Source organism: Colobus angolensis, unplaced genomic scaffold, assembly GCF_000951035.1.
Source record: "Colobus angolensis palliatus isolate OR3802 unplaced genomic scaffold, Cang.pa_1.0 Scaffold59, whole genome shotgun sequence".
In the NCBI taxonomy this organism is placed as follows: Eukaryota; Metazoa; Chordata; class Mammalia; order Primates; family Cercopithecidae; genus Colobus; species Colobus angolensis.
This window is the reverse complement of record NW_012119487.1, coordinates 9,361,974-9,376,547: the sequence shown is the minus strand read 5'-3', so window position 1 is coordinate 9,376,547 and position 14,574 is coordinate 9,361,974. Positions and strand designations below refer to the sequence as shown.

General features: G+C 36.3%; 1 protein-coding gene across 1 annotated transcript in view; it reads right to left on the bottom strand.

Moving 5' to 3' along the window:
- RALGPS2 (Ral GEF with PH domain and SH3 binding motif 2) overlaps nt 1-14,574 on the bottom strand; it is a 183,128-nt gene that overhangs the window by 103,464 nt on the left and 65,090 nt on the right. The window contains exons 5-6 of the mRNA XM_011962397.1: nt 4,334-4,417; nt 1,023-1,112 (exon numbers count right to left, since the gene is read on the bottom strand). Coding sequence (XP_011817787.1) covers nt 1,023-1,112; nt 4,334-4,417 — 174 coding nt within the window. The remainder of the gene's footprint in view (nt 1-1,022; nt 1,113-4,333; nt 4,418-14,574) is intronic.

Below are 14,574 nucleotides of genomic sequence, written 5' to 3'. Positions count from 1 at the left end.
GAAAGATTAACTCAAACCATAAGCTACCCCAACTATTCTTTCTGAGGGTAGCTCTGAGATTATCTGAGATATTTCCTTGAGGTATCTGTCTTTGCTTAATATGTTTTTCTCCCTTTGCTCTCCCATAACCTGTAATGCCACCTCTCCTAGAGCTCAGGGAAACTTGGTCTCAGGACTTTGTTCTCTGGGCTCATTCATTTTCCCTGAAAATCACTTACTCTTATGTACCTCCTCCCCAAAAACTCTCCTCTCCCCAGTAAAGAAGATATTTAGGCATCAACCATTTGGCCCTGCTTTGAGTTTATGCTTTGTATGACTCCTATGCACATGTAATAAATCTGCTATGCTTTTCTCTCATTAACCTGTCTTTTGTTATATGGCTGCCAGCCTTGACCCTTCATGAAGAGCTCACTCCCCCTTTCTGCCCCTACAACTAAATTCAGAGTTGTAACAAGTTTTAATAAAATCTTGGTATCCTTTGTAGAATATCCTGTCTCACCCTTCTAATTTCCAACTACCTTTGAAATCCATGCTCCATTTCTCTTGCTTAATATTTATTATCTATGTCACACAATAACTGTTCAGTTAACAATGTGGCAACATCACATATACCATTCTCTTAAAAATAAAGTCTTATTCTTCACATGGTTCACTTGGGAAGTGAAGTCGTATTTTCCCACTTAATCCTTATGGCTTTCCTCATCACCTGCAGAATAGTCCAGTATTTTATAAATATCATACTTTACCGTAATCCAACCTTTGTCTACTTATTCAGTAAAACAGATCATATAATTCAGTTACTCAGAGAGTGGGAGGAAGAATATAAAAGAAAGGGCAGGAAAACAGGAAGAATAAAGAAAAAGGCAGAGAAAGTAGGCATCCAATTTTAAAAATTGACGTATATAAATGAACCTTATTTTTCCAGTATCGGTAAACAGTGAATAAAGCATCATGAATATTTATTCACTTACAAATATTTATGAATGGTTGAACTCAAAAATAAAAACACAAGTTTTTCTTACCTTAGCAGTTTTAATATAGTGGCTCAAAACTTCTGCTCTAATTTTTAATGTTTGAGCATGAAGAATCTCTCTAACAACCCAAAAGCTTACCTGTAAATAAAAATTTTAGATAAATATCACTATGATTTTTAATTTGTAAGGTTTTTTTTGCTGTATTCTAAAAATTTTTGGCAGAATTAGGTAGGCTCTAAAATTAAACATTGTAAAAGATGCTACTTATAGCAGGTTCTTCTGTGGCTGTGTAATTCTACATGACCGTTTATTTAGATTGAGTAGAATAATAAGTGAAGATTCCCAAGTAGGGTTTTCTTGGTGTAAATAAAACAAAATATCAAAAGAAAAAAATATATATCTAAGTTAACATTCTAAGATTAAAACTGCATTTCAAAAATTTTGTAATGCTTTCAAATAAAACCATCTTGATTTAAAAAATAATTAAAACTAATTTATTAGAAGGCAGATTAGATATAATATTAAAATGCTCTACTCTGAACAGTTTGCTTATTATATGATACAACATGTCCACGTAATACACTTTAATTTATGTACTATGAAAACAAAGTCAAAGCACTGTAAGTTAGTTCACTTATACAAATCTAAATACAGAATATAGTTCGAAATTATTGTGCAAAAAATAACGCCACTGCCTCATATTTCTTCACATTTTTAATGAGAAATATTTCAGATTTTACTTGCAATTTTCATCTGTAGACAAATGCCATTATGTATGTATTTTACATATATTTTACAAATATATATGTAAATATAAAGTATACATATTTTACAAAGTCACCTTAATACTTGTTACTATACTTGGGCTACTAAGAGTAATAATCCTCCCCAATTCTAACAAGGTTTACTCCAAAAAAAAAAAAAGTTATGCTATAAGAATCTTAATAACCTTAGCAAATATCAACTACGAATTCAAATCTAAAGTGCATGTTCACCAATTTAATTAAATTTAACATCAGGCAAATTTTAAGACAAATATTATGGTGATTTGTTTTGTTTTGGAGACAGAGTCTTGTTCTGTTGCCCAGGCTGGAGTGTAGTGGGGTGATCTCAGCTAACTGCAACCTCTGTCTCCCAGGCTCAAGTGATTTTCCTGCCTCAGCCTCCTAAGTAGCTGAGATTACAGGTGTGAGCCACCATGCCCAGCCAATTTCTGTATTTTTTTAAGTTGAGACAGGGTTTTGCCATGTTGCCCAAGCTGGTCTCAAACTCCTGAGCTCAAGTGATCCACCAGCCTCTGCCTCCCAAAGTGCTGGGATTACAGGCATGAGCCACTACACCTGGCCAACACAATTTGTTTTTTTGTTTTTTTTTTAAGACGAGGTCTCAGTATGTTGCCCAAGCTGGTCTTGAACTCTCGGGCTCAAGTGATTTTCCTGTCTCAGCCTCCCAGTAGCTGGAACTACAGGCACTTGCCACTGCACCTGGCTTAGACAATTTGTCTATGGTGCTTTTAAGCATACATTCTTTGTCACTCTCTCATCCAAAGTTAGGACGTGCATCACTTCTTACTGAATCTGAGCAGGCTTGTGACTGCTTTGATGAAGAAAGTATTAGTGAAAGTGACACTAACTTCCAGGACGAGGTCATAAAAGACCATGCAGCTCCTGTCTTGATTGCTGGAACATTCTCTTGGAGAGCCCTAAGCTACTATGTAATAAATCCAGCCACCCCGAGACCCCTATACTGGAAGGCTAAGTGTACATGCTCCCCAAATGACAGTCTGTTAAAGCCAACCACATTTAAGAACGCTGACCCAGAATAACCAACACCAAGACACGGTTTCATAAAATTACTGGACTCACAAGAAAAAATATTTTTGCTGTAAGCCCCTAAAATTGCTGGGTTACATATAACAAACTTTGTTTTTTTAATGTATTTCTGAATGGGAAGCAAAATAAAGGATTTCCTCTAGAGATCAAAAACAAATAAGGAAATAAAAGCAAAGCAGTGGTTACAAGAGTGGGTACTGCAGCTGCCCGTGGAGGATTTCCTATCTCAGTGACATAGGGGCTTGGGACTTAATGCTCCTTCAAAGACATAATACAAGGCCTCACACCTCTCCACTCCTCCATTTCTATCTAATGCTACTCAAAGGTCTACAATCTCAGTGAAAAGGTAGACTAAAACAATTCACTTATTTTTCAATTCCCTTGAAAAAGGGAGCCAAAATACAAGTGCATCTATAATAATGTAGGCTCTGGGTGGTCAAGGAGAAAAAAAGAAAAACTCTTTCATAAGAACTTGTAGACTGGGCATGGTGGCTTATGCTTACAATCACAGTGCCTTGAAAGGCTGAGGCAGGAGGATCGCTTGAGGCCAGGAGTTCGAGACCAGCTTGGGCAATATAGTGAGACCTCATCTCCACAAAATAATCTTTTTAAATTAGTCTGGCGTAGTGATGCATGCCTGTAGTCCTAGCTCCCTGAGAGGCTGAGTCGGGAGGACTGGTTGAGCCCAAGAATTTGAGGTTGCAGTGAGCTATGACTGCACCACTGTACTCCAGTTTGGGTGACAGATAGAGGCCCTGTCTCTGAAAAAAGAAAAAATTAATTTAATTTTAAAAGAAGAATTTGTTAACTATAGGCTGCCTTTAACTGGATTTGGTATTTAAATTTTTACTACAGAGAAGTACAAAGATGCCCCAAGCACAACAATAAACATAAAAAACAGTCCCAGGTCTGTGACAGCCCTGGTTATCAGCAAAAGCAAACAAAAAACCTCTTAGAATATGTATTTCCTCAATTGAGGCAGCAGCAAAATTCTCATGGATAAAGCTTAAACAGACACGAGCTTTCAAGCCAAAGATACAAAATTCATTATGTATCTTTGAAAAAACCACTTTAAGAATGAGCATAAATAGAGTAGTAGTACCCCAAGAAGTTCCAATAATAACACAGAAACTATATTGAAAATTTATAAATTTTAAAAATAAAATAAAAATAAGAAAAGAGCATGGCTGGTGTAAAAGCATACAGATTTGAAACAGATAAAACACACCTGAAGACAATCAGTGAACTGAAATGTAGATCTGACGAAATCACTCAGAATGGAGGACAAAAACAAAGATAGAAAATATGTAAGGTAAGAGATAAGTAGGAAAGAACGTCAAGTTCCAATAAATTTTCAACAGGAATTACAGAGGAAAAAAAACCAGACATCATGCACAGAGACAATACTTGAGAGATACTGGCTGAAAATATTCCAGAACTGATGTAAAAAGTTAAATTATTTCTTAAGGAAAAAGTATATCTTGAGGAACTGAATTTCAGATACAGTATCAAAATTTATAAACTCACATGATTGAATCTTCTTGTGAAGGCAACTGCATTTGGTGCAGAACTGTATTTTTCTTTTTTATTCCATCCACAACTTGAAAGCTCCTGGAAAATTAAGGTGAAAATTAAATATTAGTAATAGCCCAGTTTTCTTGCCAGATTAAGGCTTTCAAAACATTAAAGACAGTTTGTGTTCTTTTCTAGAATCACTTTATTTAATGGGAACATACGTAATTTTATATCCATTCAGTTAAATCACAGAAGCAAATTTGATTAGGAGGACGTAAGAGAGCACAATGACTGAAAACATAGGCAAATTTACATTCCACAGGCAGAATATTGGTGGATTCTTCTCTGAAAAGATTTGAATCCCAAGAGGAAAAGATCCACAGATGAAGATGAGCATCCCACAACATACAGTGAAGACTACTAGTTGGCAAGCTCTATTCATTCGCCCATTGCTCCCAATCAGTTTTCTAGTATCTCACTCTTTGAGCTAACAGTCGATCACTCCAGATATTTGAAGAAACCTTTAATAAAATGGATCATGATCCCCCAAAGTGCCTGTTGACAGAATACGAAGGGCCCACAAACTTGTATAAAAAAAATTAAAATTCATTTTACACTAACCTCTAACTGAAATAAGACAGTCCTTTTAGTTATAAATGTAGGCTACAGATTACAGTGGTATTGGCAATGCATGTGACGTAGTTACCAATCAAAATCACTGATATTTTCATATCACATTACAGTTGATGCAGATACCTTACAAATATCATTTACACTCATCACTACTTCAAACTTACAGTAGTTGTTTTATTTTTTTGAGACAGGGTCTTCCTCTGTTGCCCAGACTGGAATATACTGGTAGGATTACAGTTCGCTACAACTTCGATCTCCCTGGCTCAAGCAACTCTTCCACCTCAGCCTTCCAAGTAGCTGGGGCTAAATGTGTGTACCACCATACTCGACTAATTTTGTTTTTATTTTTTGTAGAGACAGGGTCTCACTATGTTGGCCAGACTGGTTTGGAAGTCCTATGCTGAAGCAATTCTCCTGCCTCAGCCTCTCAAAGTACTGATTACAGGCATGAATCATCACACCCAGATATGGTAGTATTTAAGACTGGCCTCTAGATTTTACTACATTAACAAAGAAGCACATGCATTGCTGTATACCAGCTTTAAAAAATATTTTGATAAGTATATTTTAATAGAACTGATTTCCTTTTAAAGAAGGGTTAGCGTTCCACAGGCTTCAGTCTGCCGGATGGGCCCAAGGTCCGAAACAGGTTAACAAACCTCTATAATACAACAATAGACAGGAAGAGAGAGAAACCACAAGAAGAAAGAAAAAGAACTCGGAGGAAGTAGAGTTAGGGCAGAAAACAGAAGAAGTCGAGTTAGGGCAGGGAACAAAGAAAACTGAGAAAAGAAGAAGCCAAAACTATATAATTATTTTTTAATATATGAAAAAAGACATTGTACCCATTAAGCAAAAACAGGAGGATATATAAAAAGAAATATTCAGAGAACAAAATAGAGCTTTCAGAAATAAAAAATGTAGGATAAATTTGAAAGTCAGTAGAAGAGTTGTGAAATAAAGGTGACTAAATCTTTTAAACAAAAAGTTAATGATAGCAGTAAAATGTTTTTATGCTAATTTGAAGACTGTAAGAGTCAACATCTGAATAACAGGAATTTTAAGAGGAAACAGAAAACTGATCAAAGATTCAAACACAAAACAACAACAAAAATAGCACATATAGGAAAAAAGGGATCAGAAGGCATCAGATATCTTAATAGCAGCACTGGAAGTTAAAAGACAACTGAAGCAATGCCTTCAATTTTGAAGAATTCAATTTTCTAGAATTCTATATCCAACACGAATATCAATTAAGTTTGAAAGTAGACTACAGAAATTTTCAGACATGAACATCTCAGAGAACGTGCCTTCTATGTACCTACTCTTAGAGAACTAGTAGAGTATGTGTTCTATCATAACAAACTAGCAAACAAAGAAAAAGGAAGATATGAGACCCAGGAAACTGAAGAGCCACAATAGAAAAAAAAAAAAAAAATACTGGGAATCCTCTGATTAACAGCAATGGGAGATTCTGGGGTAAAGCTACAAGCAGACCTTTAAGAACAAGAGTCAAGAAAGGAGCAAGAGGACAGAAATTCCAACAGTCTCTGAAAGTGAAAAAAAAAAAATTCCTTATGTGTTTAGAAATATTAAGAAGAGATATTCAGTACATTCACTTCTGGCAGAAATTTAGTGATGGATACAAAGAAAACTAAAGTACGTTTTAGCTCAAAGAAAACAAAATTTGAGTAAATCATCACAGTTCAATTGTAAAGAATATAGTTAGTCAAAACTGTGATATAACTGTATGTGCAAAAGAAGGAGAAGTGATTTATATAACTGGGGAGGAGAGAATATAAGACAGTGAAATCATCTTCTATAGTAAAGAGTCAATGTATCATATTTAAAATAGAAAAATCAAGGAAAAGTAAAGATTTAGATATACTATGTGAAAAACAGACATAAATTCCTCAGAGGAGAAACAGCTAAGAGATCTGGGTGGGAGTGGGGCTCCAGGATCGAGGTTGAAAAGATGAGAATAACTGAGTTAGGGTTTTGCTATATTTTGTTCTCTTATGCAAATATTTGACTTCTTAAACATGGTACATGCATATCTTCAATAAAATCTTAACATAGAAACCAAAAAAAAACCAAAAAACAAAAAAACAAAAAACCAAAAAACGAATAGATTGAGTCAGGGGAAGACTGAGGAAATAGTTAAGATGATAATATGGTCCTTCAAGAGAAAGGTAATGTTCCCTCAACCAGGGCACTGTCAGTGGATATAGAAAAAAATGATAGTGATTCAAGACATTCTGGAGGCAGACAGGACTTCGTCAAGAATTGGACTCATGCGATGTAAGCTAAAAACGAAGTCTGCAGAAGTACTAAGACTTCAGGTTTCTTCCTTGAGCAACTGAGATGGGGAATACTGAGGGGAGAGATGACAATTATTTCTACATAGTAGACAAGGAGTGACTGCTCTGGAGATAAAAATTGCCTTTTTAAATCTTAAAATTAGATCATATCTTTCAAGCTTGAAATTTCTGAAAGAAATAATGAAATAAAAAGAATTCTACAGTAAAAATAAAAATTTCTGGATATTCAATTAGCCTAGCTATATGATCTTTTTATGTTATCTCCCTGTAAAAGAAGAAAACAACTAGTAGTAAAAATTATACTCACACAAAAAGGATATGATGACGATGCTGAAAACATCAAACTGCTAGAAACATTTTTGTTATTTCCAAAATCATAGCTTACACACACAACTACATAAAGATGTCATATTTTAGGATAAATTTCCTAAGATTAAATCCCTAAATAACTGAATCTGTTCTTAGCCAATTAGTATAATTACAAAATTTATATTAATGCTATAATCAAAGTGTCTATCAAATTAAACTTATCAAACCACTTGAAGTAGCCATTCGACAAAGAAGTCAAACTCAATTATAGACCTTTACGCAAAAGGCTAATTTCATTTTCCTATTGTAAGTAATGCTATAATTACAAACAATTAATGTCCTTGCACCTTTTCTGACATTTCTGACCATTTCTCAAAAATATAGTCCTAAAAGAAATCACAAGGTCAAAGAGTACGAACCTTTTCAAGGCTTTGCTACCTGTCAAACTGCCCTCCTGAAACACTGAATCATTTACACTCCCATGAGAAATGAATGTAAGTTTCACAACGGTCTTATCAAAATGAGGTATTTAGTTGACACTTGAACAACATGGGTTTGAGCTGTGTGGGTCCACTCATACATAGATTTTTTTCAAAAAATATTTTGGAAATTTTGTCTTGAAAATTTACAACAATTTGAAAAAAACTTGCAGACAAACCGCATGGCCTGGAAATATCAAAAAATTAAGAAAAAGCTAGGGACGGCGTGAATGTATAAAATACTAGTCTATTGTATCATTTACTACCATAAAATACACACAGATGTATTATAAAAAGTTAACATTTATCAAAATTTATGCACACCAACAGACCTTACATGCTGCCTATAGTCCAGAGAAATGTAACAAACACAAAGGTGCAATATTAAATCATAACTGCATAAAACTAACTGTAGTACATACTGTTCTACTATAATAATTTTGTAACCACCTCGTGTTGCTCTTACAGTGAGTTCAAGTGTTGAGAGTATTCCCTTAAAACACCCTGTGATTACACTACTCATATCCACATGAGCAGTTCCTATTGCCAGTAAATTTTGTTATCACAGTAAAATGTATCTCTCACAGTCCTCAGGTTATTTTTCATCGTGTTTAGTGCAACATCCTAAACCTTGAATAACAACACAGGACCCATAAGAAGTACCACTAGAGATGCTGGAAGTGCTCCTAAGAAGCAAAGAAAAGTCATGACATTACGAGAACAAGTTGAATTGCTTGATATGTACCATAAACCGAGGTCCTGCTGCCATTTCAGTCAATACATCTTATAAACAGACTATGTAAACTTACGATATACAATACAGTACTGTAAATGTATTTTTCCTAATAACATTTTCTTTTTTCTAGCTTAAAGATTATATAATACATATAACATACAAAATATGTGTTAATCAACTGTTTATGTTATCAATAAGGCTTCCAGTCAATGGTAGGCTATGAGTAGCTGAGTTTTATGTGGAAATTTTTGACTTCTGGGAGGCTGGTGTTTCTAACTCCAGAGACATTGAAGGGTAAAGTGTAGTTCTGATTATTGTTGTATTAGATAGGCTAGTGATGTAACACTGTTTCATGAATCAGTTTCAGAACTGATTCATTCTGTATCAGAAATGTTTTCTGATACAGAAACTACCATCTATTATGAGGTTCAAAAACACCTTGTCTTGTTTTCTAATTATAAGCTTCTTTAGAATGGAAGGCTTCAAATGGAATTTTAACCCAGCTGCTTCCAAAGAATTTGACTACACACCTTTCCCTCCCTCCCTCCCTCCCTTCTACCCATCAAGTCATCTTTTGTTAATTCCTCTGGTGTGGTGTTTATTAGCTCTTGAAATTTTCCAAGATCCGTATCTTGAAACTCGTAGCTCCCTACCTTCTTTGCTATATCCACAATCTCTTTCATGATTTCCTTTCAGTCACCTTCCAACAGTTTTCTTCAAATGACGAAGCATTTATTCCATTAAATTAATGATGCAGAAATGTTCTAAGAATTGGATGGACTTTCCAAAACCTCTTGGCATTTATTTGAAGAGTCAGAAAAGTATTAAAAATTTTTTTAATGTAAAAATGAAGCCACAATCCACGATACTTTTGTCTGGCTTCCTTATTTATCATGATAAATTATAATGATGAAATAGGATCAAATGGGTTGATATGTATAAAGCCTTTAGATTGGCACATAATAATCTCTGTATTAGTGTTAACTATTACTATTATTATTATTGCTACTATTAAGACATCTGTCTTCAGGATTGGAAGGACTTTTAAAACATAGTAGGTTAACTTACATAGCAAAGTATACGTACTGGCTACCTTAAACAAATAAACAAAAAAGAGACCCATATATACACATAAAGAAGACTGGGAAGGCTGGGCACAGTGGCTCACGCCTGTAATCCTAACACTTTGGGAAGCTGAGGCGGGTGGATCACTTGAGGTCAGGAGTTCAAGACCAGCCTGACCAATATGGTGAAATCCCATCTCTACTAAAAATACAAAAATTAGCTGGGCTTGGTGGCACATGCCTGTAACCCAGCTACTTGGGAGGCTAAGACAGGAGAATCACTTGAACCCAGGAGGTGGAGGTTGAAGATTGGAAAGATGTTTATATACGTTTTCTTTGAGATTTAGAGGTGATTCACAGGCCCCTCTCCACCCTTATTTTCTCTCTACTTCACATCAAACAACTTTAGTCTCAAAGCTGGGGAAATTAAGTCAACCATATATAGAAAGAGTAGTAAATACAGTTGACCCTCAAACAACTCAGGGGTTAGGGGCACTGACCCTCCAAGCAGTTGAAAATCCACATCTAATTTTAAAAATTATGCACATATAACCTCTGACTCCCCCAAAACCACTAATAGCCTACTGTTGACCAGCCTTACTGAAAACATCAACAGGTGATTAACATGTATTTTGTACGTAATATGTATAACACACTATATTCTTACAATAAAGTAAGCTAGAGAAAATAAAATGTTATTAAGAAAATCATAAGGAAGAGAATTTACTATTAAGTGGAAGTGGATAATCATTAAGGTCTTTATTATTGCATCTTCATGGTGTATAGGCTGAAGGGGTTGGTCTTGTTGTTTCAGTGGTGGCAGAGGTGAAAAGAAGGCCAGAACGGCAGGCACGCTTGGCATAACTTTACAAAAACATATGTAATTTAGGTCTGACTTTTTTTGCTTTTTCCATTTCTCTAAAAATGATTCCATATGGTACCAATCTTTCTTTACTTTCAGTGCCCGTATCATAGAAGGGTCCATGTGGTTAAAGAAGTCAAATGCAGTCTTGAATCACTGGAACTCTTCTGCTGGACTGTCTAATGTCAATTTGTTTTCTGGTGCTGCTTTTTCTACATCTTCTTCCTCATCATCTGGCACTGGTTCGAAGTGTTCATCTCCATCAAGTCATCTTTTGTTAATTCCTCTGGTGTGGTCTTTACTAGCTCTTGAATTTCTCCAAGATCCATATCTTGAAACTCTTAGCTCCCTACGTTTTTTTGGCCATATCTACAATCTCTTTCATGATTTCTTTGACTGGCTCTATCATAAAACCAGTGATTTCACATGTAACATCTAGACACAGTTTTCTCCAGCTATTTATTGTTTTGGGCTTCATGGCTTTCATGGCTTTTTCTTTAACAATGATGGCATTTTCAATAGTGCAATCCTTTTTGATGATGTTCTATAAGGGTTTTCTTCCATATCACTGACAATCCTTTTCATAAAGTATTGTGTGTAATGAGCCTTTGGTGTTGAATTCATGGGGCTCTGGGTGGCCGGGGCATTGTTCAGAATCAAAAGAACTTTAAAAGGCAGTCCCTTACTAGCAAGGTTCTTCCTGGCTTCAGAGACAAAGCATCAATGGAACCAATCCAGAAAAGGGGTTCTCATTTTCCAGGCTTTCTTACTGCACATCCAAAGACTGGCAGCTGGTGTTTACCTTTTCCCTTCAAGACTCAGGGTTTAGCAGCTTTATAGGTAAGAGTAGTCCTGATCATAAACCCAACCACAATTGCACAAAACAGTAGAGTTAGCCTATCCCCATCTGCCTTAAATTGTGGTGCCTGCCTCTCTTTCTTGCTAATATATGTCCTTTGTGGCATTTTTTTTTTTTTTTCCAGAGTAGGGCACTTTCATCTATATTAAAAACTTGTTCGGACTGGGCGCAGTGGCTTGTAATCCCAGCACTTAAGGAGGCCGAGGCAGACGGATCATGAGGTCAGGAGTTTGAGACCAGCCTGACCAACATGGTGAAACCCCATCTCTACTAAAAATACAAAAAAATAGCCAAGCATGGCGATGCGTGCCTGAATCTCAGCTACTTGGGAGTCTGAAGCAGGAGAATCACTTGAACCCAGGAGGTGGAGGTTGCAGGGAGCAGAGATTGTGCCACTGCACTCCAGCTTGAGCAACAGAGCAAGACTCCATCTCAAAACAACAACAACAACAAAAACTTGTTTAAGCAGATACTCGTTCTCGTCAATGATTTTCTCAATGGTGTCTGGGAGCCTGTCTGCTGCTGCTTGGTAGGCAGAAACTGCTTCTCCTGTTATGTTGACTTTTTTTTTTTTTTTTTTGAGACGGAGTCTCGCTCTGTCGCCCAGGCTGGAGTGCAGTGGCCGGATCTCAGCTCACTGCAAGCTCCGCCTCCCGGGTTTACGCCATTCTCCTGCCTCAGCCTCCCGAGTAGCTGGGGCTACAGGCGCCTGCCACCTCGCCCAGCTAGTTTTTTGTATTTTTTAGTAGAGACGGGGTTTCACCGTGTTAGCCAGGATGGTCTCGATCTCCTGACCTCGTGATCCGCCCGTCTCGGCCTCCCAAAGTGCTGGGATTACAGGCTTGAGCCACCGCGCCCGGCCTATGTTGACATTTTTTAAGCAAAACTTCTTTCTAAAATTATCACACTATCCTTTGCTGGCATTAAATTCTCCAGCTTTAGATCCTTCACCTTCCTTTTAAGTAGTCATATAATGACTTTGCTTTTTCTTGAATCATATTCGAGTCTATGGGTATACTTTCTTATAGCAATCCTGGACCCATTTAAAAAGCTGCATTTTCAATACAAGATAAAAGACACAATTTTTCACAAAAAGTGTGGGATTTCCATACCTGCTGGTGTATGAAAAGTGATGACTTCACAAATTTCTTTTTTTTTTTTTTTTTTTTTTTTAAACAATGGTCCTTACATTGGATTCATTTATCTTGAAATGGCAGACAACTGCAGCTGCAGACCTCAATCTATGGTACATACCAAGCAATTCAACTCATTCTTGTAATGTCGTAACTTGTCTCTGCTTCTTAGAAGCACTTCCAGCATCATTAATGGTACTTCTTATGGGTCTCATGGTGTTATCCAAGGTTTAGGATATTACACTAAATACAGTGAGAGATCACATTTTACTGTGATAATGCAATTTATTGGAGAGAGGAACTGCTCGTGTAGAGATGATTAGCATCATCATTTTCAGTAGATACTCTCAACACTTGAGCTCACTGTAACAGCAACACGAGGTGGTTACAAAACTACTACAACAGAACTGTATGGACTACAGTTAATTTTATGCAGTTATGATTTAATACTGCATCTTTATGTTTGTTAATATTTCTCTTGATCACATATGGCAGAACACAAGGTCTTTGTGTGCGTAAGTCTTGATAAATATTCACTTTTCTTAATTCATTTGGATATATTTTATGGTAGTAAAAGATAAAACAGACTGGTATCTACATGTATTTTACACAGTCATGCCATCCCTTTTTGTTAATTTTTTGATATTTCTAAGCTATGTGGTAAGTTTTTTTTACAAATTGCTGCAAATCTTCAAGACAAAATTTCCAAAATATTTATTTAAAAAAATCTGTGTATGAGTGGATTCTCACAGTTCAACAAGATGAAGAACAGATTTGTGGCTGCCAGGGTTAAGAGTGGTGAGGAGTAGGGGAGGAGTAATGGGATGGGTGTGACTATAAAGAGGTAGCACAGGGAGAGATCTTTGTGGTGATGACTGAGGTAGTGGTTAGACAAATCTACATGTATGACAAAAATCACAGAATTATACAGACATGTATTGTAAAAATATCAATTTCCTGGTTTTGATATTGTACTATAGTTATGTAAGATGTAACTGCTGAAGAAAACTGAATGAGAGTAAGTAAATGGGACTTTTCTGGACTATTTTTGTAACTTCCTATGAGCCTCTAATTATCTCTGTACTATTTTGTTGCAACTTCTTGTAAATCTATTATCTCAAAACAAAAAGTTAAAAAACGGCAATAAAAACAAAACTACACAATGAATTATGAAGCTAAAATTACACTGGGACTCCAAGAACTAACCCACTACTTTCTTCTTAAACTTTGACATACATTTATGGTTACCTGGCATTAAAGGAATTTTGCCCTGCCCCACCTCTACCTCTCAAGAGCTGCTAAATTTATCTGTGATTTAAAAAAAAAATTGCTTTTCCCTTTGTCTTTATCATTTTTTTTTTTTTTTTTTTCTGTCGCCCAGGCTGGAGTGCAGTGGCCGGATCTCAGCTCACTGCAAGCTCCGCCTTCCGGGTTTACGCCATTCTCCTGCCTCAGCCTCCCAAGTAGCTGGGACTACAGGCGCCCGCCACCTCACCCGGCTAGTTTTTGTATTTTTTTAGTAGAGACGGGGTTTCACCATGTTAGCCAGGATGGTCTCGATCTCCTGACCTCGTGATCCGCCCGTCTCGGCCTCCCAAAGTGCTGGGATTACAGGCTTGAGCCACCGCGCCTGTATCTGTGATCTCATTATGTGGGCAGCTTTAACATATTGGGAGGAAGGAAGAGAAAAGAGGATGTGAGTACATTAGAAAATAGAAGAGATTTTTTTTTTATATCTTAATACCTCAGAGTTAGTTTTAAAGTTTATTTTGTGGGTTAAGGTATAGGAATAGTAGTGAGCACTTCATGCGTGACTGAGACTTCTTTGTAGATAACCATATTAGGCAGAATGCTAAT